Source organism: Glarea lozoyensis (genome assembly GCF_000409485.1).
Source record: "Glarea lozoyensis ATCC 20868 chromosome Unknown GLAREA12, whole genome shotgun sequence".
In the NCBI taxonomy this organism is placed as follows: domain Eukaryota; kingdom Fungi; phylum Ascomycota; class Leotiomycetes; order Helotiales; family Helotiaceae; genus Glarea; species Glarea lozoyensis.
In genome coordinates, this window is record NW_007360986.1 from 865,507 (window position 1) to 889,034 (window position 23,528).

The following is a 23,528-nucleotide window of genomic DNA, read 5'->3' on the forward strand; positions in this document are numbered from 1 at the left end:
CCTCTTCCTAATAGCCGACTGAAGAGTTGGCCATGTTAGGTATTGGGACAATCTTCTATAAGAGATGGCCATGAGACCTGTATCATAACTTCTTTCTTCATCACATCATCAGTCTTCTACATCAGCAACATCTTCTCAGTCTTCTCTTCTCTTTCTTCCATTCTAATCTAATATCAAAGGACTTGCAGGCCACTGTCCATTTTAACAAAACTCTTTCAAAATGTATATGAAATCATCCATCATCGTTCTTGCTGCTATTGCAGAGTTGGCTTTCGGTCACGGTGCCATTGTCAAGGCTGTTGGTGACCAGGGTGGAGAGGGAACGGCTCTTGGTGGTAAGCATCCTCTTCCATATTCTTTAGAGATCGATATCATTCTAATTCACTTCTACAGTTGTTGCAACCACTCCTCGTGACGGATCAAAGAGAGACCCAGATCAACAAGATTCCACCCGATTCAAGAACGCCGCCGCTGATGCTTGCGGAGAGACTCTTGGTGGCGGAACCAACGATCCAGCTACCCAAGTTCCTCAGATGCTCGCTGCCAACGGCGGCAACATGCCTCAGATCTCCCAGGGTGGAATGGTCATGATGACTCTCCACCAGGTCAACGGTGACGGTGCTGGTCCCTACAGCTGTATGATTGATTCCACTGGCACCGGTGCCCAGTGGACCAACATGCAAGTCGCTACCAACGTTCCTGGCAAAAACTCCCGAAGCAACGCCAAGGCCACTGACTTCGTAAGTTCCTCTTCACATTCAAGATCATCTACTTCATTGCTAATACCGCGATAGCCTCTCACCGCCAAGGTCGCTGCTGACCAAGAGTGCACTGGTACCGCCGGTGGCATGACTGGTGTCTGCATGGTCCGATGCAACAACGATGCCAACGCTGGTCCATTCGGTGGATGTGTCCCAGTCCAGATGGTTTCTGGCAACGCCACTGCCGCAGCCGTAAGTACTCTTCTTCCACATCATTCAGTACTCTACTAACACCCCATCCAGAAGAAGACCAGACGTACCCTCAAGTTCGCCGTCTAAAGCATTCGCTCTCATCTTTTCCATGATCATGATAGCAAGCATTGGGCCTGGCGTTCGAACATTGGGGCTTCAACTGAGGCTTTAGACTTGGGCGATAGAAGTGTGGTGTCCTGGTGACCACACATGATTTTTCTTTATATCTTTTTGTAAATGGCAACGAGTTAACATGTACTGTACATAATGTCGATATCCAAACAGCTCTGTGGGCTGAGAATCGGGGGATGGGATGGGGAATCTGGGAAGAGTTGTGGGGATGGAAAACAGAACTTTCATTATTAATGTTGAAGCTTTGCTGATCGTATACTTTGATTCTTAAGAATCTGTCTTCTTTGCGCTTTGATTGTGATTTTCAGACTCGCGTCTTCTGAGTTCTTCTATGAACGTTTTGGTCTAATTTACAATTGCTCTTGCAACTCTGGATCGACATGATTCGATATTCTAGCGTTGATATCAGCAGTCTTTCACTCAAACCCATCTACCTTCTCGGTTTACTCTTTTTTTTTAGAGACAGATAATACTTACTCAATCAAGTTGTTATCGGGGTCACGACAGTAAACACTTCTGAGTTTCCCTCTTGCCCCGGTACGCTCAACAATACCATTTTCTGTTTGCTCGGTTCCTAATCCTACAAGCTTGACGCCGACCGCAACCAGTTTCTCACGTACCGAAACAACATCATCATGAGTTAAGAAGCACAAGTCGGCGGTTCCGGGAAGGGCAGTGTGTGCTTTAGGTTCGAATTCCTGAGACGTATTAGATCTATGATAGGATATGAAAAACGTATTGAATCTGGTAAAAGCATCTTGGAAGTTGGGGAACGGTCGTATTACGCTCTTGCAACTTAGTGAGCTATAAGGTTAAATATGCGACGGAGGTTTTAATAGCACGCGTCCTTTACTTCTTCCCGAAATGCACAAACTTTAGCACTTGGGATTGCAAACTCGATTTCTGAAACTGGTGGATTCAGAAGAATCAAGTTTTGTGAGGCCCTTAGATAATCAGACTTCTTCAAAGCAATCCTCTAGGGAGCAAATTGAACGTATCATCATAAGATGAATAATAGTATCACTCTGGCATAGTCTTTATAGCACTTGCTGATTTCGACGGACTTTCGACTGTATAGCGTGTGGGTTTGAGGTAGAAGTTGTTCGTATTATAATCACGTACCTTTCCCGCTTCATGTAAATTGATTTTTTGATCCCCGAATATAAGAGAATGTCTTCTGATCTCTGGACTTGAAGCTGATGTGAAAGACTCGTGCTTCATACCTAGATTCTGTTCGTACCATTTTGTGGTTGCGGGTATTGACTTGACTGTTAGGACGAGATGGTCGAGCGATGATATAGTGGCGGCCGGGGTTGTAGTTGCTGCCGGCGTATCTGCCGTCATGATATTGAAATACCTGGGCTTAAAGAGAGACTTAGAGGCTGAGAAACCCTTCGATCGAAGAAAAAGAGACATTATTGCGAAGTTGATGATCTTGATACGAGGATTCATGGATGGTTATGGATACACTTTTGAGAGGGTCGAAACCAGCCAATCAGAGCACGTCAAGCTCAACTCCGAGGTTCGATGATAGCTTCAAATTTCTTAGAGTCAACTATACATCGTGCCATCCAAACACAACAATAGCCTTTTCAGACCTCCGAAAATGACCGCGCAATACGATGGACCGGCCATATAACCGACCGTATTACGATTACGACCACGAATACCCAACGATTTCACCACCGCGCTCTTGGTCCTCCTACACTTCAGCTGATAGTGAGGATAGTTTGGATGAAGACGGATATCCCATAGATTCTGACGAAAGGAATAGGAGGAGAGCTCAAGGGCTACATTATTCAAGATTCTACAACCCGGGGGGTCGAGTGTATAGTGAGACAAGTGCCCCTTCTTCACCAGAATCGTCGCGCCGCGCAGGCAAACAATCAGAGCGGGCACCAAAGGCACCGGAGGAGAAGGTCGAGGAGAAAGAGAGCATGGCGTCTTGGATAGGAAGGATCACTGGGTCGAGAGAAGCACAGTTTGCGGCTACTGCGGTTGTTTCTGGGGCAATTGTTGCTGGAGCAATCTTCGGATATCAGAATGTGAGAAGGAGGGAGAGAGTTGGGGAGCTGAAGGCAGATATCCCGGACTTGAATGATCGCACCCAAGGACATAGTGTTGGCGAGGTATGTTGGGCCATTTGAGGCCTTACTTGGTGGCGGTGACAATCATACTGACAGAAGAAGTGAAGCTCACAGATTTCGGAGGCGCCTCAACAGTGCTCAGTAAAGAAGATGAGAGAAGTGTAAGACTCGCAGAAAGAGCGCAAAAGGGGGATTATGACGATGGTATGTTCCGGTACATAATGTCCAGGAACTTGTACTGATACCATCAAGATTTAATTCTTGAACAACTAGCACGAAATCGAGTTTTTCTTACAGACGAAGGTTTGCACAGGTTGCGAGAAGCGTTTGTAATAGTTGTCGGCTGTGGTGGAGTGGGATCGCACTGTGCAGCGGCGCTTGCTCGCTCAGGAGTTTCTAACATTCGACTCATCGATTTCGACCAAGTAACCCTATCATCGCTCAACCGCCATGCTGTTGCGACTTTAGGGGATGTTGGCACGCCCAAGGTTGCATGTCTGAAGAAGCGACTCCATCAAATCACACCCTGGGTGCATTTTGACTTACGCAACGAGCTATATCGCGAAGAAGCTGCTGAAGTGTTGTTGGAGCCATATCGGGGAAGGAAACCAGATTTCATCATCGATGCCATTGACAATATTGACAGTAAGGTTTCTCTTCTCACTTATTGTCACAAGCACGATCTTCCTATCATCTCCTCAATGGGAGCAGGATGCAAATCTGATCCAACTCGCATCTTCATCGGCGACATCTCCTCTAGTACCGAAGATCCGCTTTCTCGCTCTACTCGTCGACGACTTCGCGCTCTTGGTGTCGCGTCGGGCATTCCCGTCGTCTACTCTACGGAGAAACCAGGTCCTGGAAAGGCGCAATTGTTGCCGTTGCCCGAAGAGGAGTTCCAGAAGGGCAAAGTGGGTGAGCTAGGCGTACTTCCGGATTTTCGAGTGAGAATTCTACCTGTGCTGGGTACGATGCCCGCCGTATTTGGGTACGCTGTCGCAAACCATGTTATCTTGAAGATTACTGGTTATCCACACGAATACGTACCTGCGAAAGGGCGAGAGAAAATGTACGATGGAATTTTAGCACAGCTTCAAGGGTCAGAAGAGAAACTAGCGCGCTTGACAACTCCAGGTGAAGATGCACAAGGCTTGAAGCTTGGACTTAGCGTCTATGATGTTGGCTATCTCGTGGAAGAAGTCTATAGGGGTAAGAGTGTCCTAAGTGGAATTACCACGAGGCTCGCTCTAGTTAGATGGCGAAAGCCGGAAGCTGGCAGTACTATCAAGGTGGATGTCGAGGGACAGAAGAACAGTATCGTAAGGTTGGGAGACCTTGTGTGCATGACCAAGGAGGAGGCCAACGTGCACGAAAGAGAAGTTGTGAAGGGTGACAAGACACCCGAGCAGTTTTACGATGAAGAAATAGTCGAACTTGTGGAAAGCAGGTTGAGGGAGGAGAAATCATTCGAAAAGTATCGATGAGAACTGCCACAGTTCTTGCTCATGTATTTTAAGCAATCTCCACAAAGAAAAAATATCAGATGACCACGCTATTTGAGCAAGACTTATAGTGTTACATCGATCGCCAATTTCGTTCAGAGATATGCTAGAGTCTGCGTGCAATCCAATCAAGTCGCAGATTTCTTACTGTGCGTATTATCTTTCAAGCATGTCTTCGAGGTGGAAGCCCTCTTCGCCAATATCTAGGAATAGGCAGTACTCTGTGTGGCCTCCACTCAAAATAATGGCGCGACTCCCGTCAATGGCCATTCAATATATCGGTGCCATCTCCCCTCGAGCCTCTTCGCAACCGTGCTAAGCACCCTTTGCGACCTTCCCTTAAAATACCAATATCCGTCCAACTTTTCCAGAATCAAACAGAAATGGGCCAACAATATCAACGCCCCAGGATGCCACGCCCTAAGCAGTTCGATATACTCAAGGCTCTTCCTCATCGGCCAGATCCGCATCGCATCCCATGTGGTGATTCTGTTTCCAAGCGCGTTCATACATGAGAACGCTCGTGCGAGCTCATTAGCTGCTTCAATGTAACAAGTCCTTTCCGAATCAAGCCACTCCTCTTGAGGAACTGCCAGAAAATAGTCTACATAAGGTTCAAATGCAAACGCTGTGGTGTCGATAGGTGTTTCCCAGGCGGCGGCTAGCGGTTTCGCCGGCCCTTCTGCTATTCCATCCCATACACCGCAGAGCATCGAACAGCCCGTCCTCAAGAAGAAAAGCCAGGATGGAAGGGTTTCTTCGTCTTCGGTGTCGCCGAGAAAGAGTTTCTCATCTTGCTCTTCGCTAGCGAAGGAGTTAATCACTAGGAGGTGCGTGTAGATCAGAACGGCGTGGCAGTTCTTTGAGTCCACCTCTGCAATGGCGGCACGGAATAGTGGCATAGCTTTGGCCTGGTGGATACGAGCTTTGATTATCATCTCTTCTCGTCCGGATGGATTAAGGTATGCTAAATGCTATGTGTTGTTAGCTCTTTTCACATGAAGTTTCATCCGTATCAACTCCACCACATCGTGATTGCACAGATCAAGGCCTGGTTTGGTCGAGTGGAATTTGGACGATGCCGTTGGGATTGTTTGAATCAATAATATGGACATTCAAACTCACAAGAGCGGTACAAGCGAGGATTGCATGCAGCACAAATGAATGCTGCTGCGCCAATCTAGGGACGTTTGTCCTCCACATTTCAAGGGTGTCTTCCGCTGACGAGATGCTCAGATATGTGCTCGTCATATAATGACTTATTAAAAACAAGTCGGATTCTTCCAGCTCATTTGCCCAGTTATATGATTTTGCAACAAGTGGAGGTAGTGGCAATCCACAATGTCCAATTTCCTATGATCATGATCAGGACAAACATTAGACCTGTATGCCAAGTCACTTACATGGGTTCTTTGACTTCTGAGCTTAAACGTCTCTTCAGCTACTGGCTTTGGTTTAGGGATCGCTGGACCGCCTGTGAAGTAGCGTAGCAAGTTCCCTTTGAAAAAGGTCTGTAGGGATGCATACTTGAAATCCACACTAGGCTGTCCCTGTCTTCCATGCGTGGAAGACCAGTGGGCTTTCATGCGCTTTTCGGTAATGCACAAGTGGCCGCATTCTTGGTAGGTACAACTGAATCCGTCGTAGACGGGGAGCAAGGGTACTGGAAATTCCACTGGTTCTAGACTGTAAGCTGATTAGCTTGTTGTGTATCAGAAGCGACTTCATTCATAAAGAGGTTGGTATGGTATTTTTAGCCATTGGTTCGGCATCCAAAACCTACAACATGAGCAAACACAACCAATTGGTAACTTTGAAAGATTTGAGACAACAACTGTCTACACCATCACATCAGGGGTTCTCTTTCGGGGTTGTTCGATTCATCTGGGTTGAATGCTCGAAAACATGGCACATAGGAGAGTGTTGAGGCATACCGAAGGACGTGGAAAGGGTCAGCAAGCTGAAGCTTTGAGGCATGGTCCATGTACGGTCTCCTTGCTGCTCTTTGAAGAAGATGTATCTCCTTCAGATGCCTGGCAATAGCATTCGGCTGGATTGCATACGAACAGGCTGTGCAGACAACGACCTGATAAGTGGCTAGATACCGGAGAAGGTCCTTTGGCTCTGGACTACACACGACCAGTTGTTGCTCGGCATCAAGCATGGTGATAATGTATGGTTGAAATGAACTAGACAGAGGATTTTCTCTCCAGAACGGGACCGAGGATTCTGTCGTTCTACAAAACAAACGTGTTCATGTCCAAGAGAAGGAGAGACGTCCTGACATACTCACTCGCTTGAACATTGGCTCTTGGCCTATCATTGTCGGAGCAATTATTTGTTCCAAGCCCGACCCTAGAAAAGCCATCTCAGTGGCGTAATGGATTTCTCAGCTTTCCACGGAGTTTAAGCTGGAATTTAAGTATTCCACAGCAATTATGAGTCGCATGATGCCACGAAATCGCAGTATTTCCACCCTCCAGATGCTTCCTCCGCGACCCTCCGTATCGCGAGCGAAATGCCATGCCAATCAGATAGTGGAACGGTAGCAAGGTATAATCTGCCCCGCTGCTCCGCACGTTGTTCGGATCTCGATGCCCCTACCAAACTCCACAGAAAATGCAATAAACCTTGCTGCCGTTCTATCGGCGCTGAAAACGCTCGCTTACCAAAACTATCAAGTACCTGCAGTTCACGATGAAGAGTTATATAAGAGTATCAACAAGTACTCGTCAGTTTTTAAAGTCATCATCACAATAATAGTCATCTCCAAGCATCTAAGAAAATAAACTGAACAAGTAAGTATGCGTTCCGGATTGCACTTCCCTCTCATCTTCCTTAGCCGAAGACTTCTAATAGCTTAAGACAAGTCCAAGTTTGAAATATGGGATGAGAATTAAATGCTAACAAGTTTTCTTGTAGAGGTATCAAATACTGTTCTCTACCCATTGAAGTCGCAACTCGTCTGGTCCATACTCCACGTTTTGTTTTGTCTTTTGTCGAGACTCGGAGCGCCATCAAGCCAGAAAAGAAGCTCAAACGAACAATGGCTTTCACACACACTGTCATTGTCACAGGTGGCACCGTTGGTCTGGGATACTATGCTGCACTCAATATTGCAAAAGCATACCCACAATACCTAGTTGTCCTTTCATCGCGGACGGATCGCGAATCTGCAGCGCAAAAGATCAATTCAACACTTGGCCAAGACAATGTCACTTTCCTCGCCCTAGACTTAAGTTCAATCGCAAAGGTCAAGAAATACGCCAAAGAATACTCTTCAAAAAAGTTTCCGCCCATCATCGCTCTCCTTCTCAATGCTGGACTCCAATTTCCGAATGAGGTCACTTTCACAGCAGACGGGTTTGAGTCAACTTTCCAGGTCAATCACCTAGGACATGCAATTCTATTGCACCATCTCAGTCCACACTTTGCCCCAGGAGTTCGAGTTACACTCACAGCCTCTGGGACCCATGATCCGGCTCAGAAAAGCGGTATGCCAGATGCAATTTACACTTCTGCAGCAGATCTCGCGCGTCCAGACCCCAAAACAGTCACAAAGGACGGAAGACAACGCTACTCAACATCCAAACTACTGAATGTCATGTTTGGATACGCTCTAGTACGTCGCATACCTTCAGAGCAGATGACTGTCAATTCGTTCGACCCCGGACTTATGCCTGGCACTGGTCTGGCAAGGGAATACAGTTCTTTCATGCGATTCATTTGGAATCACGTATTACCTCACTTGGTTCCCGTGCTGAAGTTGCTCGTTATGGACGGTAATATCCACTTACCAGCGGAAAGTGGCGCAAATCTGGCTTGGGTGGCCCTATCGAAAGAGACTGCCGGAAAAAATGGGGTGTATTATTCAGGCAAGAAAGAGATTCCGTCAAGTATTGATAGCCATATTGTCGAAAAGCAGGATGATTTGTGGGATTGGACTGTGAAGGAAGTGACTGGTGGGGAAGAAGAGTATTTGTCGCCGAAGTAAGCCATGAGCGGAGCAGGTTTGCGGAGAGCTTGATGCCAGTCGTTTATAATACTGAGCTTGAAGTGTTTTACTAGCGTTGTATTTGTACCTTTTTCTATTATCTATCTAATATGTGTTGTATTTTTGTCACTTTGTGTTGTGGGTGAGAGCGGTTTCAGAAGGTTTCGTATACATTGAGTCAAGGCCAAGACGCAAAGCTGTATGCCACCGTTGGGTTGCCTTCCTGATTTCCCTAGTTGTTATTCCATAAATTTTGTCCCTCGCTACTCCTTTGCTACTTTCTAGCAATGTATTTTCGTTATTCGCTTCGCAGCGACTCGTGTTAACACATCTCGTTCATCTCCTTTGATCCCGCCGGGTGCTCAGGTGGTGTCCAAGGTTGTCTCCAATGGTGTATGTCGCCCGTTAGTCAGCAATTTACTTCTGCAGGACATATGTACCTGTGCAGTCTCACAGCTTCAGCTACGTGCGATTCACAAATTCGGCTTCCAAAAATTGAACAGCAGCCGAGCAGAGCTCAACTATGGATCTCACCACCCCCTTGGCTCGACGTCCGACAAGTCTTCGAAGCTATCAGTATCAACCTCTTCCAGCAGAAGTTTTCATCCGCGTCCTCTGTCTTCATCCAAGCGCCAGCATGGAGGATCGGGTAAAATGTACAATCTCACACAAGACGCTACAACAATGCCAATTAGACACCATCGATCACTTTTCTGCACTCTCTTACGTCTGGGGCGATGCTGCTGATCCTGAGACGATCGAGCTCGAGGGTTACGACTTCCAAGTTACACGAAATTTGGACTCGGCTTTGAGACACATAAGAGATTCTTCAAAGCCTCGAGATATCTGGGTTGACGCCATTTGTATTAATCAGTCTGATTCGGAAGAAAAATCTATCCAAGTTAGGATGATGTGGCAGGTTTATCAAGCCGCTCACCATACGCTAATATATTTGGGAGATGCATCCTCCGAATCTGATGTTTTGATTCGAGAACTAAATAATCTCAAACATATACCTCTAGAATCTGTTTTAGTTGCGGGGTTCCAAGATATACTCCAACGCCCGTGGTTCAGTAGAGTCTGGATTCTCCAAGAGCTGGCATTCTCTCGAGACCCATGGGTTCATTGTGGCAAGCAGTCAATCCATTGGGATATGCTCCAAAAACCATCGATCAATCCTTTTAGGAATGAGCCTCTTTATAGAGAACTACATTTGATGAATTATCACAGGGTAGACCCGGAGTCTAGAAGATTCAGACCACAAATTCAATCGGATCTACATTCATTGGCTGGAAATTCTCATTCTGAGGAGAGAAGAGAGTTCATTGTGCGGTTTAAAGGTTTAGTCCTGACACGAAGAGGACGCGGAGTCCAAGATCCTCGGGATATGGTTTTTGCACATGTGAATTTGGCAGGGCTTTACAAGTACCCAGCTACGGATACCAGAGTCCAAGAGCTGTTCTCAGCAGACTACAAGAAAAGTTGCGCTTACGTCTATCAAGAAATCGTTAAGTTCATTATGACAGAAAATCCTGTAATGGTACATGATTTACTTGCTGATGCCGAGAGTATGATCAAATTGGAGGACCGGAAACTTGGCCTTGCAACCTGGACGGTCGACTGGTCAGAGAGCTCATCCACACGCCCCCGAAAGGCACTAGGTCAAGTCACTGATCGCTTTGGTGACATCTGGTGCAATCCGAAGCGAGAAGGCTGGAACTTATTAGATCTCGGTGCAGCCCTCTTGTTTTATGGATATAGAAGAGGTATTTTAGTTTACGTCTCTTCTGTCCTAGCAACGGACGAAGTGGACATGATTAAAGACTTCATCAGCGCGTCCGATTCTCTCCATATTTCTCCGCAAGATTTTCAAAGTAGCCTAAAGGTCCTGGTTGACTATTATACGCAAGTACTTTCTGGGACTAACCCAATCCCTGACGAGGAGATGCATGCGGAACATGAAGAAGCAGCTTTGGAAAAATATCGTCGGCAATTGTTTACTCGGCTTCTGTGGGCGCGCCCCAATAAAGAGAGATACGAAAGTTTCCTTTTTGCGAGACGATGGGGTTTATTACAAGATGGAACTTGGGCACTTGTACCCGCTATTGCTCAACGAGGCGATGATGTTTGCTGTTTCGAGGAAGTCGACGCTACACCTTTCCTACTCCGGAAAACCGAAGTACCAAATTCTTTCGATGTCAAAATACGCAAGGATTACAACGACGTGGTCCCGTGGTTGTCAGAGAAGAACTACGTTGGAGAAAAAATGACTTTTCAGGACGGTAGTCATTTCCATTTCATTGGTGAATGTTTTATGAATGAATGGGAGTTTCAAGACATGAAGCATCGAATTAAGGATGACGTTAGAGGCAACAAAACTCCGCAGAAACAAGATGCTACCCAGAAGATTGTAGAAGATTATCAACGTGAAGCTTTTGTACTTCACTAATTGATTTGTTTACAAACATTACCATTTCCTCTTTTAATTTCGTCAAGGCAAAGCAGGACACAATAATGTTTCAAGAATTTGCTCAAAAGTCAGGCAAACTAACTTGGCGTTCTCGGCGGATATTCCCCTACCTAGATACTGAACCGATCGACATGGTGGCGTCAATAAAGTGTCGAAAATAGGGAGCGAGACAATAAGGAGATGACCAAGGTCGAGGCGAGAGGTTAAGCAAACGACAGGCTAGAAAATGTACGGTGGTATGGGGGTTTCATATCTAACAACCAGTCCAGGTCTACAATCGCCGATTCAAAGATGATTTTGACGCCGTCAGCTGGAAAGACTTATAAAACCTTTGCATTCACACGTGATACTTGCAGAAAATGAGCCGCTTTTGCTCTTCGGAACACGACCAACACTCGCAATCCAGATTTTGCTGGTTCCGGCGACGAACTCTTGACTAGTTTTACCCCTTGTAGCTTGCTGAAAAGCTTTTGACTACTGTCAGAGACCGATCACTAACCTATATGTGATGATGAGGATACCCAAGCAGATCATCAAGAAGGATCAAAAAATTTAAAACTTTTCCTATTTGAATCTGAGCAATTCTTGTGATTGCTTTTGTTCAGTGCCATGAATTAGCTGCTAAACAGGTCTCTATTCTAATTGACTTGTGTATTTTCGAGGTAAGTGTCACTAAATATAATCATCGAAAAGGGGCCCTATGTCTGCTTGTGAAAGAGAGCCATAAGAATTTGCCATTGAAATGCTTCCTATTGAAGGAGATTTATTCCTGTAATCTTTGTTCTTTTATCACCTGTTTTGGGAGAAAGTAGCACTGTAACTGCTTGCAAGCAATGAAGTCTGAATCTCGAGGCTGAGTCAGTTAACAGCCATCAGTCAGAATGTTCCTAGAAACACTTGACAAAAACTCTTTACTTCCATCGCAATGTAACTTCTAGTCACTGGTTCGTGGATCGTCCGGGGTCTAGATTTCACTAATTTCAATGGTTTCAATATAATTACAGTTTTAATTTTGCCAAATTACCAAAAAGAACATAGGAAATTATCTTAAGCTGATAGACTTATCATCTGTCTCAACTGCCACATACCACATCATCTAAAGAACCTAAAGTTCTTCATCAGACCATGTCATAGATAGACCGAAACCGTGGCCCTTCACCACCACGCAATGCAGTTGTATCGCCCATATCATGTAGCTCTGTAGCACCTGTTACCTGTTCGGGAACAGTTGGCGTGGGGATGCGCTGGGAAGTCTCTGACGAGTGACTGGTAATTGACAGCGTTTGTGGTTCTTGAGAAGGCTGACTGCTGTTGACCTGCAAAAGGGTTGATGTTGCTGATCTATTCCTCATAATATTCGTAAAAGGGATAGCAGCCTGACTACCAGAAGCTTCATTTGAGGTGACAGTAGTGGGGATCCTCAAGTCCACACTATGTTCATTAGATGAATTCGAGTCGTCAGAATCGTCTGTAGTCTTCGCTTTTGCGGCACTAGGAAGCAATGAGTATGCCAGCAATACTCAGATTGGGAGTAAAGAACTGACTTGAATTTTCTCCAACTCTGCACAAGCCTCTGCCAGAATTTGGCGAGTAGGTACAAAGTCCAATGCTTGCCTTGACGCTTTTCAACCTCTCTGCTGGTAAACCGCCACCATCCCTCGACGGTAAGTAGGGTAAAGGCACTCGAAGTTCCAAGATACCACCAAAAATACCCAGAAAATACGGGAAGATCAGACTTATTACTTCCGCTGGATGCATCGTGGATTTCCACCAGGTTGTACTGCCAGTCTCGCCATCTATGAGGAAATTGGAAAACCGGCATCGCGAAGATAGTCTAGACGTGGTCGTTAGCAAGCAGTAAATTTCACCCTGGAGCACAAACATCCATTCCCTCCTATTCCTGTGTTTCGAGACAATTACAATGTGCCAAACGTCCTGCGTTACATTCTATGATGATCCCTCTACTTAGACCGCAATCGTGCTTTGAAATCGCCAGGTGTAAAATTCAGCGCATCTACCTACAGCCGTGTTCTTTATTGGCAGTCGACACATCGTAATTCTTCCAAGGGTAGAAATGAAAAAATCACAAAAGTGGATTCGGACATATGCCCGAAGTCTATAATGAAATCTTGTGTACTTACAGCCATGGTTGTCATCGGCAGGTAGAGCATCGCTATAAACGCAATGAAGGCGCTAATTTTGGTTTCGTGGCCACTGCTCTTTGTTTCTTGTCTTGCTAATTCATTCCGAATCTATGAACAATTAGTATATTTCGTCACTAGGGATAGTTCTGACCCACCATGTCTGCGGTAAATTCCATACCATCTACCGCAATACGACAGTCTGCAATCAATCCTTCAAATTCGACAAATATGTCAGCGAAGCGATCTGCGAACGCCTGCGTCACTACATCGTCTGAGTCTCGGTCCGAAAACTGGTAAGTCTGTTGGAGAAATCCCTTGGGGAGTGCCTTTTCTAATTGTCGTTGGGTTGCTCTGACTTCCTCCTCTGCTCTTTTGCTTTGGTCTCGATTGAAACGAACTTTCTCAATAAAATCCCACGTAATCTCTCTTCTTGGGCCATCTAGATGAGTTTCTTCTTTCTCTGTATTGCTGTGCTCTTCCAATATCGTCTCTGTATTGCTAGGATTGATGAGTTCAATTGCTTCCTTGCATTTCGCCTTGTACTTGCCAACCAGGGTTGTGAGGCGGTCTAGATGAAGCTCGGCGCAAATGCCAATCATCAACAAAGAATGTTTTATTCCCTTCTCGGAAAATTTCAAAAGCTCTTGCACTTTTTCTATTTGATTCTGAGAGCAGCCCATCATAATTGCAAGGGTCAGATTCAGACCTAAGTTAGTTGAGCTTAGGTGAGTCGACGTCAAAGCAAAAGCGTCATTACCATGAGACTTCGTCATTGCCATGTGCATATACAGTCGTGTGTCCTCGTGTTTGCATACGATTGACGTGAGATAAGTTTGACTTCCTTGGATGACCTTCGCTAAACCGCCATGCAAAAAGCGAAAGGCACGTCCAAGCCTCTGCCAATTTTGTTCTGATATCGGAAGGTAGACCAGGCTTGTTTCTATTGTGTCTTCTTCCGGCCCACAACGGGGTATAAAACGTTAAGTAGGTTAGAAACTATTGCAGATAGTGGAATCAATCGACTACTTACAGGATAACTACTCCATTCTTTGGTAGATCTTTTGGCTCCAGAGCTATTCCAGCTACTTCAGCGGCTGTAGGAAAGATTGGAGACTTCAATGTGTTTTGGTTAGTTCTTATACTCTGTGAGCTTAATAACTGCAGGGCTGAGAACCACGCAATAGGAGTCAAATACGGGAATCGAGAAAACGCGATAAAAACGTTCCCTCAAGCCCTAAGCGTCGTTGACTAGTTTGCTCCACCGCGTGAGGACTCGAGAAAAAAGAAAAAAATGATCTAACCTCAAACCAATCGTCCCACAAATGGGGTTTCGATAGCTCTATCCTCTCCAATGCTACAGGTTGACTCTGTTCGAGTTCAGTATATCGATATTAAGCGCGATGTCTTTGAGCTATTTACATAACTCACCGAATCGTCAGGGATGTTATAAGCTTGAAGTACAGTACAGGTCTGCTTATTCTCGGCTTCTAGATCACTGCAGGTAAACGTATTGAGGTTGTTCGGGAAGAGCCATCGATTTGACTGTGAGGGCCAATCCATGTTGAAGATCGGTGATTTGAGTGCCTGAAGATTGTTTACAGCACAGCTTTTGGAAAACACGAGGCTCTGCCTCATTTGAGGGGCCTATGCTGTTATACATCGTTCTTTGGTTTTTGCAACAACTTCAGCTAGAATGATGACCGAGTCTGGTCGTCCAGAGGCCTCGCGTTTCGCGGCCCGCCGACGATTGATAGAGGATCGTTGGAATAGTCTGTCACCAACAACCGAGCTCTTCAATCCCTATGGCTTGTGATACATCTGAAGAAGGAAGTCATTTTGCTCGGGAATGAAATATGTTTCCCCGACCCAATGAGGACTTCATCGAGCCATACCCAGTCTTCCAACAAACCATAAACATAACCATAGTAGGGAGAATATTGCGAGGATATCTTATCACGTCCCCGGCTGCATGTTGGTGGCCCTCGGAGATTGGGCGAAGGATCATAAGTTGTTTATGAGTTGTTGGAAAAACTGTAGGAGAACCCGCAAAGTTCTTGCAGCCTTGGCGGATTGTTGAGCGATGATGTTTTCTACTGGAGGCGAAATCTGCGCGTAAGCGCCCAGCGCGGTCAAGGGTATTGGCAGGGCGTAACAGGTCAGTTAATCGAGAAATTCGAGGCTGAGACCAACAACTAGCGTAGGCCGACTGTTGGACTTGACGGTCCTGTTAACAGGCTCCAAGGATAATTAAAGAGTGTTGCATGTCTGACATTCGGCGAATGCCACATCACCTCAACCAGCTGACCGAGTCTACGCCGCTGGTGACAAAATCGCCGTTGGGGAGTTGACAAACCCAGACGACGATTTGTGCGTTCAGTCTGCTTGACATCTTCAGGCAACATCCGCTTTGTTTTGCTTGAAATCATCAGCTCAAACTCTTCTTCTTCACGATGCAAAGTGACGACCCCACTGGTAGAGAATGGGTACTTGTCAGTAGAGGTATACTGTCCAAAGTACTTCAGGATGTACTCGACGATGCAATCGGCGTTAAAAAGTATTCTCTTACGGTAAGTGTGAACCTCTAAAAGCTCTTCTACCAAGTATCTGTGCATTTGTTGACTTCTTCCCCTCATATAGCACAGCGATGACTGCTACCTGATCAAAACCTTGAAGCCTCTCGAAGAAGTAAGTTTGTGTCCTAAATACTATGTCCTGGTGTATATGTATTGACAATAACCTCAGAATCAAACGAAATGGATCGACCATCATGTCTTCAAATCTACGTACAAACGCCAACGGCCCGAACGATCACGAGCGTCGACAAAGAACCTTGATGAATGTTCTAAACTGCAAGGTCTTCCGCAACCATCGAACGACCTCCGAAACCTCGCCAAACGAAGTCCGGAACCCCATAGGACTGGAACCTTTGCGACCCTAGCACGAAAAAGTACGGCGTTTTCACTAAAATCAATAAAGAGCGTGAGGGAAATAGCACTAAATTTTATCAGTGGAGACAGACAGTAACGGGGAAGCAACCACAGTGACCAAGTCCAGTGGAGGAAATGAGACTGTTGACGCAAGATAGCGAAGGCGATGACGCCTAACACTCATTGCTATCCTTCTAAGCCGGCCTCCGTTGGGAGGATACGATTGGAAATGTCGTGACATTGCTATGTTCTCGGGCTCAGCTTTTCGATCAGCACATACGAGGTTCGTAACTGAAGCACAAAGCAGACCTATAATTAGGGATGAACGCAGGGTGGGAAACATTTAGGGGCAGGCTTCAATAAGCCCTTGATGGGGTTATAGAAGCGTAAGGACATAACTTTATTGTGGGCTTGTCCGGCGAGGCTATTGCGTGTTGATAACCATCCTGAGAGGCTCAGACAAGAGAAGTAAAAGCATCGACAGTACCCGTGTTCTATGCCGCTAGAAGGTCTTGAAAGATGAAGTGCATATCGTGCTTGTGCACATAGGTAAAAAGACCTGATTACTTCACACCATTAAGTGTACCCACCAGACGTGCACCTTTGAAAGGCTCTCTCTCGTCATGAATTACTTTATTTCTGTACATTGCCCACGACAGGCACCCTTCTAAAATTGCGTATCGAGCGATGTGGTGCCTGTGGAGAAAATTCAAATGCTGCAAAGTAACAAGTCCGAAAGGGATCGAAACCGTTTCCATGCAGCAGCGCCGCCGAAGTGTTGCAGCGGAACTCAGGTACATCTGACACAAAGCCAAAAGGTGAATATCACTCGACATGACACCCAATTCCCCCAGCCCGTTCGATCGTCCTTTGAGGGCCGTAGTCCTTTCATCATCATTACCGGCCACGTCGTGGCTGCCAACGAGGCAGGGGAGGATCCCGGATTGCATTTGCCAAGTTCAAGGTTTGGTGTATGCTTATGGTGCTGAAAATGCTTGTAGCTTCGATACAGCTTAACCCCTACCACACTTCTCATACATACGTTTGGTATGGTCCGCATGGTGCTGTGCTGCAATATTCACCAGCTACTGATTCTGGTAACCACAGGCCAACTTCAAGCAAAGCGTATATCCATAGTCGAGCGCCCAATCTCTGAATTGTTTTCAAACAAATCCAACCAACGCTAAAATGAGCAAGATGCCCACTGCTTTCATGGTGGATATTGTTGGTACAGTGCTCGACGCAGCAGAACGATTACTCGACGATGTCGCTGCAGCAACTGTGGTGCTTGTGGTAGACTGTACAGTCCGCTGAGGAGGACATGTTGGGGTTGTCGTCGGCTCCTGTATCGTATTGGTACTGAAATATAGTTTACTATGCGTGCTCTCGGTCGCAGTTGAACTATATTGAGACTCCACCGCAAGACTTATCATGCACCGATCATGATCTGAAGTACCCACCCATCCACAGGTAATTTGTCCATTGATCGTATCGTCCAATATGCCCTGCCTATCGTCGGGTTTTTCTGTTATACAGTTCCAGTAGTCTCCAAAATCAGGCTCTAACGTGCGTATGAAATCGACAGGACAGTACGCTAGACAACTGACTCCGACTGAGGGATCGTTTGGGTCTGTGACTGGAGAGGTAATGTTGGTTATAGGTCCGTTGCAACAGGATGCGAACGTTCGAGGCGCTGTGCTACCGATATTTGCCTGGGTTTGGGCATCGGCGTTTACATAACAAGACGCGTCGTTTGTTGGGATGGTGCCGCAGACATAGCCGGAGAAGGCAGTGGGCCAATTGGGCGCTCTTGGAATATAGTTGATGTCCAAGACGATACCAACTCCAGACATGACTGCTCCGGGCGGTTGAGTTGTGACTAGCGTGGTTTTCACGAGTTCTAATCTACATATTAGCATATGCGCCATTGTGCGGCAGAACGTACAAGCAATGCACTTACATATGAGACGACTAAAGGGGACAATATATATATTGAGCATGTCCGTCAGGTATAAAGGCACACAAGAAAATACAACACTTCATAGTGACAGGAGGCAACGGGAAATTATTTATGGCACGGTGTCTTGGCAGAAATCGACTTGACGAAAGCTCAACGTTTCGGCATGAATAATTGATGTGAAAGACCTGTCAAACATCACCGAATCAAATAATGAAGCCCACTAAGCTACTTCATCCTGAAGCTTCTGAGATTTTATAAAGTAGGACTCAAATCTTTCAACATTTCCTCAAAATATATCTTAGACAATGGGGAAGACGAGCATTCAGCGACAGTGGTGGAAAGAATACCATTACACGACATGTCTGTTCCTTAGTGATTAACATTCTGCGTGTGATGGAAATGTTTGGGATGGGGATGAACCCCTTTCGTAACCTTAGTGACTTGCAGTAAGTTTATTGATTCTTTGTAAACCACATTTTCCGCCATTCACTCCCGGGCAGACTCAACTCTCTTAGTGCGTATTTCATCCTCAAGTAGCATTTCACAATGTTCGATTTCAAAATGTTTAGTTTCGACACTCCACCTCTATTGAAAACCAAAAATGCTGGCACATGGCTTGTAAAATTTGGGATTTTCTATAACGTACCTGCGAGTATAAATCGTCTGCCTTAGATACGAGTCCTGGCCATCAAATAACTCAACAATGTCAAAATATGATGGTGAGAACGATGCGATGTATCTGAGTGTTCGGCCCTTGATAGTAGTTTTGTTTTGGTGGAATATTTTACCGTAGCACCAAGCGCTGGGCCAGTCTTTTACTGCCCTGAAAGTCGTTGAACCAAAATAGTTCGGGCTTGATTCGTGGCTTGGAAGTCTCAGCAACCTCGTCCTTGAGTTGCAACTAGACTTTAGAGAGCTTGGGCGTACGGTTTCTTCCGTTTGAATTGGTCTGCTCTTTCCAAATCCGAAACCCAAGTTTTGTGCGGCATTCCTGATTTCCTTGCGCCTTAAATGGCTCTGAGAACAAATAGCAGGGTTCGGCATACCTTCTCAAGACTCTATCTGGCAAAACGTTTCCGAGAGGACTAATGACAGTTGGATCTACTGTGCATCATGCATCTGCCGAAAGCGTGGAGTGCTCCGTAATCTAGATGGCAATGGGTATGTGCTTATCATCATCAAAGACAACTCTATTGCGCTCCCTCGAAATACTTTCATTGACGCTGTAATTATAGTATGATGACTTTGTGTTTGGACCGGAAGACTGATTGATCTGTGGCTATCGCATAACGTCATTCTTGCGTTCCATTCCGTCTTGGACGTGGTGTTTTGAGAACCAAACATCAAGCTGCTTTGGCATATATTTGCTTTTGCCTCGAAACTTTGAGAAGTGGACCTCAAGCGTCCGAAAATCAGGCCCCTCACAACCCGTCACGAGTCCTATGGCTCCAGTAAGTGCTCGCTTCTGCTATATTCCAGTAGCACAAAGCATGCTGAATATGCTGTATTCGAGAGTTGTACAAATGATCAGACGAAATAGACCCGAGAAGCAGCTGGGCATACTCAGCATATCCAATGTGCGAAAGGATGCGAGGATGACCAACGACAACATCGACTGAGTTCTGGCCGATATCGTCAACGGCCGGTGAGCCGTTCTCCTCTAACCATATATGATCTAGTAAATCGCAGCTTCGTGTCTGAATGTCTCCGTCTGCTCAATTTCGCTCGTAGCTCATGGGCAAAGTCTCCACCAGGCTATTGTGAACCAAGGTGAGTGGTTGTTGTGGTCGCTGTGAGGAGAGAAACAGCCACCAAAGACCCCGCCCGCAGCGTGATGCAGCGTCGGTAGAAGCGTTTTCTGCGGGGCTTCTCCATCCCTCCAGTCCGGCCATTTTTTGCCATGAAAGCGCGACGAGTCGCAATTCATTACAGGAACCCGGCCTCCCGATCAGCGCAAGTCGCTGCCATCAAGTCTCGCATTCCATTTTAAAAGCATCGTCTTCCACTGAATCTTGCGACAGAGTCGCCTACACAAACGATGCCTCCAATCTCACCCCACGACTCAGCGATTTCTGTAGCGATGTATGATGCGAACCCCTCCACCCACGCCTCAACTTCACCTCAAGATGCTTCGATGCCCAAATCCGATACCAGATCACCTACCGCACATCAAATCCCCTATCAGCAACTGTCCGCGGACGAGCAGCACGCGCAGGACTTAGAAAACACTGCCGCGGTACAGCAAGCACAAGAGGAAATTGATATCGACTCGGGGCTATCAGATGCAGGCTACGAAACGGATTCTTTGGGCGGCTCAGTAACAACTTCGCTCGCTTCATCCGTTAGAGATTACGCTTTTGAAAATGGACGGAGATACCACCGGTTTCGAGAAGGAGCATACAACTTTCCAAATGATGATAGTGAGCAGGAGAGGGAGGATATGAAGCATGCGATGATGGTTAATTTATGTCAAACGTTACATTTCGCTCCGATTGGACCAAACCCACAGAACGTGTTGGATATGGGTACAGGAACTGGAATTTGGGCCATTGAGAGTAAGTCGACGAGTTCGGATGATCTTTCGAGCCAGAAGCTAATGCCAGGTACTAGTGGCGGATCAGTATCCAAGTGCAAATGTTCTTGGGGTAGATTTGAGTCCGTAAGTTCATTCGTTTATATTTATCACTGTTGTTGGACTTGTTTATTCGTTCTGACATGATTCCGTCCATTTCTTCTCTTTACAGACGGGAAGTTGGATGCTAACTAAAGTTCCTAGCATACAGCCGGAATGGGTTCCACCAAATGTGAAATTTATGGTAGACGATGTAGAATCTCCGTGGCTCAAACCAGAAAACTATTTCGACTACGTACACGCACGACACACCGTAATGGCCATCAAGAACTGGCCTAAGCTAATGAATAACGTATACAAGTAAATCATGCATATCAAATTATCAACCTATTTAATGCTAACAAATCCAGACATCTCAAACCTGGAGGATGGTTTGAACTCCAAGAAATCCACCACTACCCACACTGCCACGACGACAGCATGCCTCCAGATCATCTTGTCGCCCAGTACTGGTCTCTTGTAATCTCCGCCCTCGCAAATCTGGGAGTGAACTTCAATGCGACACTTTTCCTCGCAGATATGATGCGTGAAGCTGGATTCGTTAATGTTACTACCCGGATATTCCACGTTCCAATCGGCGTATGGCCAAAGAATAAAGTACTGAAGCTCGTCGGATTGTACTGGAGGACTATTCTCATTGATGGGTTACAGCCCATTGCCGTGGGCCCTTTCACAAGAGGATTAGGTTGGAGTAAGGAACAGGTTGAGGTTTACCTCATCGAGGTTAGGAAGGCGTATATGGAGGGTTGGGTTCACAGCCATATGCCGTTGCATATCATTTGTGGGCAGAAACCTGAATGAACGGCCCCCGAAAAATGTGCTGCCTGATGAATAGATCATCCTACTTGAGGGGAACTGGAAGAGAAACAACCGACTCGAGATACGACATGTTTGATATCTGGATATATCCGAGAAAGCACGAACCTCTCCCATCAACACCCGTCCGAACGATGCAAAGGGAGTTGATGATACGTTTACATACGGGAGGCTAGATTCGCATTTTAGCATTGTTTACATGTTGCGACGAAGTCTTTGTTCACTGAGCGGGGAGTCTGGGATTGAAGGACATGGATGAAAGAGCATAAAAGGGGAAGTTGGGATCGTCAGGTGTTGGTTAGGCTTAGAAGTAATGAACAACGTCGTGTTTGCCGGACAGTATTAGCGTGAACCAATTGTGTTAGAAGCGCCTGTCAAAGGTTGTGGCTCTTGTGGGTTGGTAGGAGACATTGATTTCTGGCTGGAGTATTTTAATCTCAATGTACATGATCTGAACGGCAGAAGAGGTGAGTTTCGTTGCAAGAAGACGTATGCCAGGAAGATGCACACTCATATCATATATATCTCTGAACATTGAGAATATAATATTAGCATCATTACTAAGAGCTTGAGACAACCTATGAACCGTCCTCGCTTCGTAACCTGACACAATTGCACAAGAAAAAGCAAAAGTGACAGACGTCAGGCTTCGGAGGAGGCTTGAGACATGGCTTGGTGAGGTGTGACAGAGTGCAGATGCTGCCGTTGAAGAAACGACGTCGGTTATGTACCTAACGTCCTGAAGATTAGCATCGCAGTGCAAAGAATATCATCTACTCGAGCTTGTCGCCGGAGCACAACATTTAACTTTTCGGATTAGAAAACAATTGTATGCTGTCCAGTTGACAATATCTGTAATGCTGCTTCCGGCATGATGCTTGGATGCCGAATCAAATCACGTTCTGATATTTGGAAAGCAAGCCAGGCGATGGGTGGCATCAGTGAGTTTGAAATGGCGTTTTTGGCGTTGGGTGGCACCTGGTCATTGAAGAATATGGTGCGAGAAATTTCTGCAGAGTCCACGATCCTGAATTTACGGTGTGAATGGTCATTTAGGATTAATCTTCAGTCGATTGATGAAGGAAAGATGGCGGTTTTATGATTTTTGTCATGGAGTACGAGTACGGACCGTCCCAGCTCGTGGGAAGATACGACCTGGATCTTATCGCTGTCGCCGCAGTGTGTAAAACCAGGGGTGGCAGCCCGGTACGGATTCCCAAAGAGCGTATGTACAAGGCCTCTGGTCCGGGTGTATTTCGTTCCAAGATCTCTGGAAACAAAAATACTCGAATATCTCCAACGACAAACCTGCACAGTCAAGCAAAAAAGACTGGCCCAGCAGGTGTGGATATATGCGCCGTTTGATGCAGCACAATCGCTTTCGCACAAACGGTTCTATGAGGCGTCAAAATGGCAAGCTGCAGCCAAAAACGTGTCTGTCACACCTCGAACTATTGAATGCCGGGACGTTTGAAGCTGCTGCTGCTGCTGTGGCTTGCGGCAAGATCCCACTCGGGCCCGTTCGTTTCCCTCGCTCGAGATAAACACCTGGGCCTCCTCCCGTCCAATCCGCCTCTAACCGACTCCCACAAGACGTTTTCCCATGTCGCTTTGCGGTTAAATTATGCGAATCCCTCCTATCGGACTTTCCGCGACTGGCACGATGGGAATGGAAATGAGTTGTGGGTGGCCGTCCGGCGTTTGCGTCTAAGGATGGCTTTGACGGGCTGTTCCGGGCTGTTCCAAGCTGCTTGGCCTCGCGCTTCACAGAGCTTGCTCCTGGCTTGTTGATTTCTCACCTCTCTCTTGTCACGCCTTCCTTACAAAGCTTTTGCGAAATACTGACATACATGCATGTTTGTTGGTTGCCATTAGCTGCTGTGCTAACCAGATCCTGCTTTTCCGTCCTGT

General features: G+C 46.2%; 10 protein-coding genes across 10 annotated transcripts; 6 read left to right on the top strand and 4 right to left on the bottom strand.

Moving 5' to 3' along the window:
• Positions 1-220: 220 nt before the first annotated feature.
• Positions 221-1,040, top strand: GLAREA_10726 (uncharacterized protein; the record flags this gene model as incomplete). The annotated part of the gene is made up of 4 exons (XM_008079827.1): positions 221-335; positions 394-740; positions 795-953; positions 1,005-1,040. The coding sequence occupies 4 exons, from the start codon at positions 221-223 to the stop codon at positions 1,038-1,040; spliced, it is 657 nt and encodes a 218-aa protein (XP_008078018.1).
• Positions 1,041-1,435: 395 nt separating this feature from the next.
• Positions 1,436-2,429, bottom strand: GLAREA_10727 (Glyoxalase/Bleomycin resistance protein/Dihydroxybiphenyl dioxygenase; the record flags this gene model as incomplete). The annotated part of the gene is made up of 3 exons (XM_008079828.1): positions 1,436-1,478; positions 1,563-1,783; positions 2,208-2,429. The coding sequence occupies 3 exons, from the start codon at positions 2,427-2,429 to the stop codon at positions 1,436-1,438; spliced, it is 486 nt and encodes a 161-aa protein (XP_008078019.1).
• Positions 2,430-2,707: 278 nt separating this feature from the next.
• On the top strand, positions 2,708-4,656 carry GLAREA_10728 (Activating enzyme of the ubiquitin-like protein; the record flags this gene model as incomplete). The annotated part of the gene is made up of 3 exons (XM_008079829.1): positions 2,708-3,214; positions 3,280-3,376; positions 3,425-4,656. The coding sequence occupies 3 exons, from the start codon at positions 2,708-2,710 to the stop codon at positions 4,654-4,656; spliced, it is 1,836 nt and encodes a 611-aa protein (XP_008078020.1).
• Positions 4,657-4,910: 254 nt separating this feature from the next.
• On the bottom strand, positions 4,911-6,838 carry GLAREA_10729 (uncharacterized protein; the record flags this gene model as incomplete). The annotated part of the gene is made up of 4 exons (XM_008079830.1): positions 4,911-5,648; positions 5,800-6,027; positions 6,078-6,360; positions 6,609-6,838. 4 exons carry the CDS (start codon positions 6,836-6,838, stop codon positions 4,911-4,913), a joined length of 1,479 nt encoding a protein of 492 aa, XP_008078021.1.
• Positions 6,839-7,268: 430 nt separating this feature from the next.
• Positions 7,269-8,668, top strand: GLAREA_10730 (NAD(P)-binding Rossmann-fold containing protein; the record flags this gene model as incomplete). The annotated part of the gene is made up of 2 exons (XM_008079831.1): positions 7,269-7,405; positions 7,597-8,668. The coding sequence occupies 2 exons, from the start codon at positions 7,269-7,271 to the stop codon at positions 8,666-8,668; spliced, it is 1,209 nt and encodes a 402-aa protein (XP_008078022.1).
• A 523-nt stretch (positions 8,669-9,191) lies between these two features.
• On the top strand, positions 9,192-11,117 carry GLAREA_10731 (uncharacterized protein; the record flags this gene model as incomplete). Its single annotated transcript, XM_008079832.1, has 1 exon — positions 9,192-11,117. The coding sequence occupies one exon, from the start codon at positions 9,192-9,194 to the stop codon at positions 11,115-11,117; it is 1,926 nt and encodes a 641-aa protein (XP_008078023.1).
• A 1,139-nt stretch (positions 11,118-12,256) lies between these two features.
• Positions 12,257-13,965, bottom strand: GLAREA_10732 (uncharacterized protein; the record flags this gene model as incomplete). The annotated part of the gene is made up of 4 exons (XM_008079833.1): positions 12,257-12,629; positions 12,683-12,972; positions 13,280-13,390; positions 13,438-13,965. 4 exons carry the CDS (start codon positions 13,963-13,965, stop codon positions 12,257-12,259), a joined length of 1,302 nt encoding a protein of 433 aa, XP_008078024.1.
• A 1,767-nt stretch (positions 13,966-15,732) lies between these two features.
• Positions 15,733-16,367, top strand: GLAREA_10733 (uncharacterized protein; the record flags this gene model as incomplete). The annotated part of the gene is made up of 4 exons (XM_008079834.1): positions 15,733-15,849; positions 15,920-15,967; positions 16,025-16,229; positions 16,291-16,367. 4 exons carry the CDS (start codon positions 15,733-15,735, stop codon positions 16,365-16,367), a joined length of 447 nt encoding a protein of 148 aa, XP_008078025.1.
• A 1,005-nt stretch (positions 16,368-17,372) lies between these two features.
• Positions 17,373-18,137, bottom strand: GLAREA_10734 (uncharacterized protein; the record flags this gene model as incomplete). Its single annotated transcript, XM_008079835.1, has 1 exon — positions 17,373-18,137. One exon carries the CDS (start codon positions 18,135-18,137, stop codon positions 17,373-17,375), a length of 765 nt encoding a protein of 254 aa, XP_008078026.1.
• Positions 18,138-20,207: 2,070 nt separating this feature from the next.
• GLAREA_10735 (S-adenosyl-L-methionine-dependent methyltransferase) lies at positions 20,208-21,602 on the top strand (the record flags this gene model as incomplete). Its single annotated transcript, XM_008079836.1, has 4 exons — positions 20,208-20,724; positions 20,780-20,828; positions 20,946-21,101; positions 21,152-21,602. The coding sequence occupies 4 exons, from the start codon at positions 20,208-20,210 to the stop codon at positions 21,600-21,602; spliced, it is 1,173 nt and encodes a 390-aa protein (XP_008078027.1).
• Positions 21,603-23,528: the final 1,926 nt, after the last annotated feature.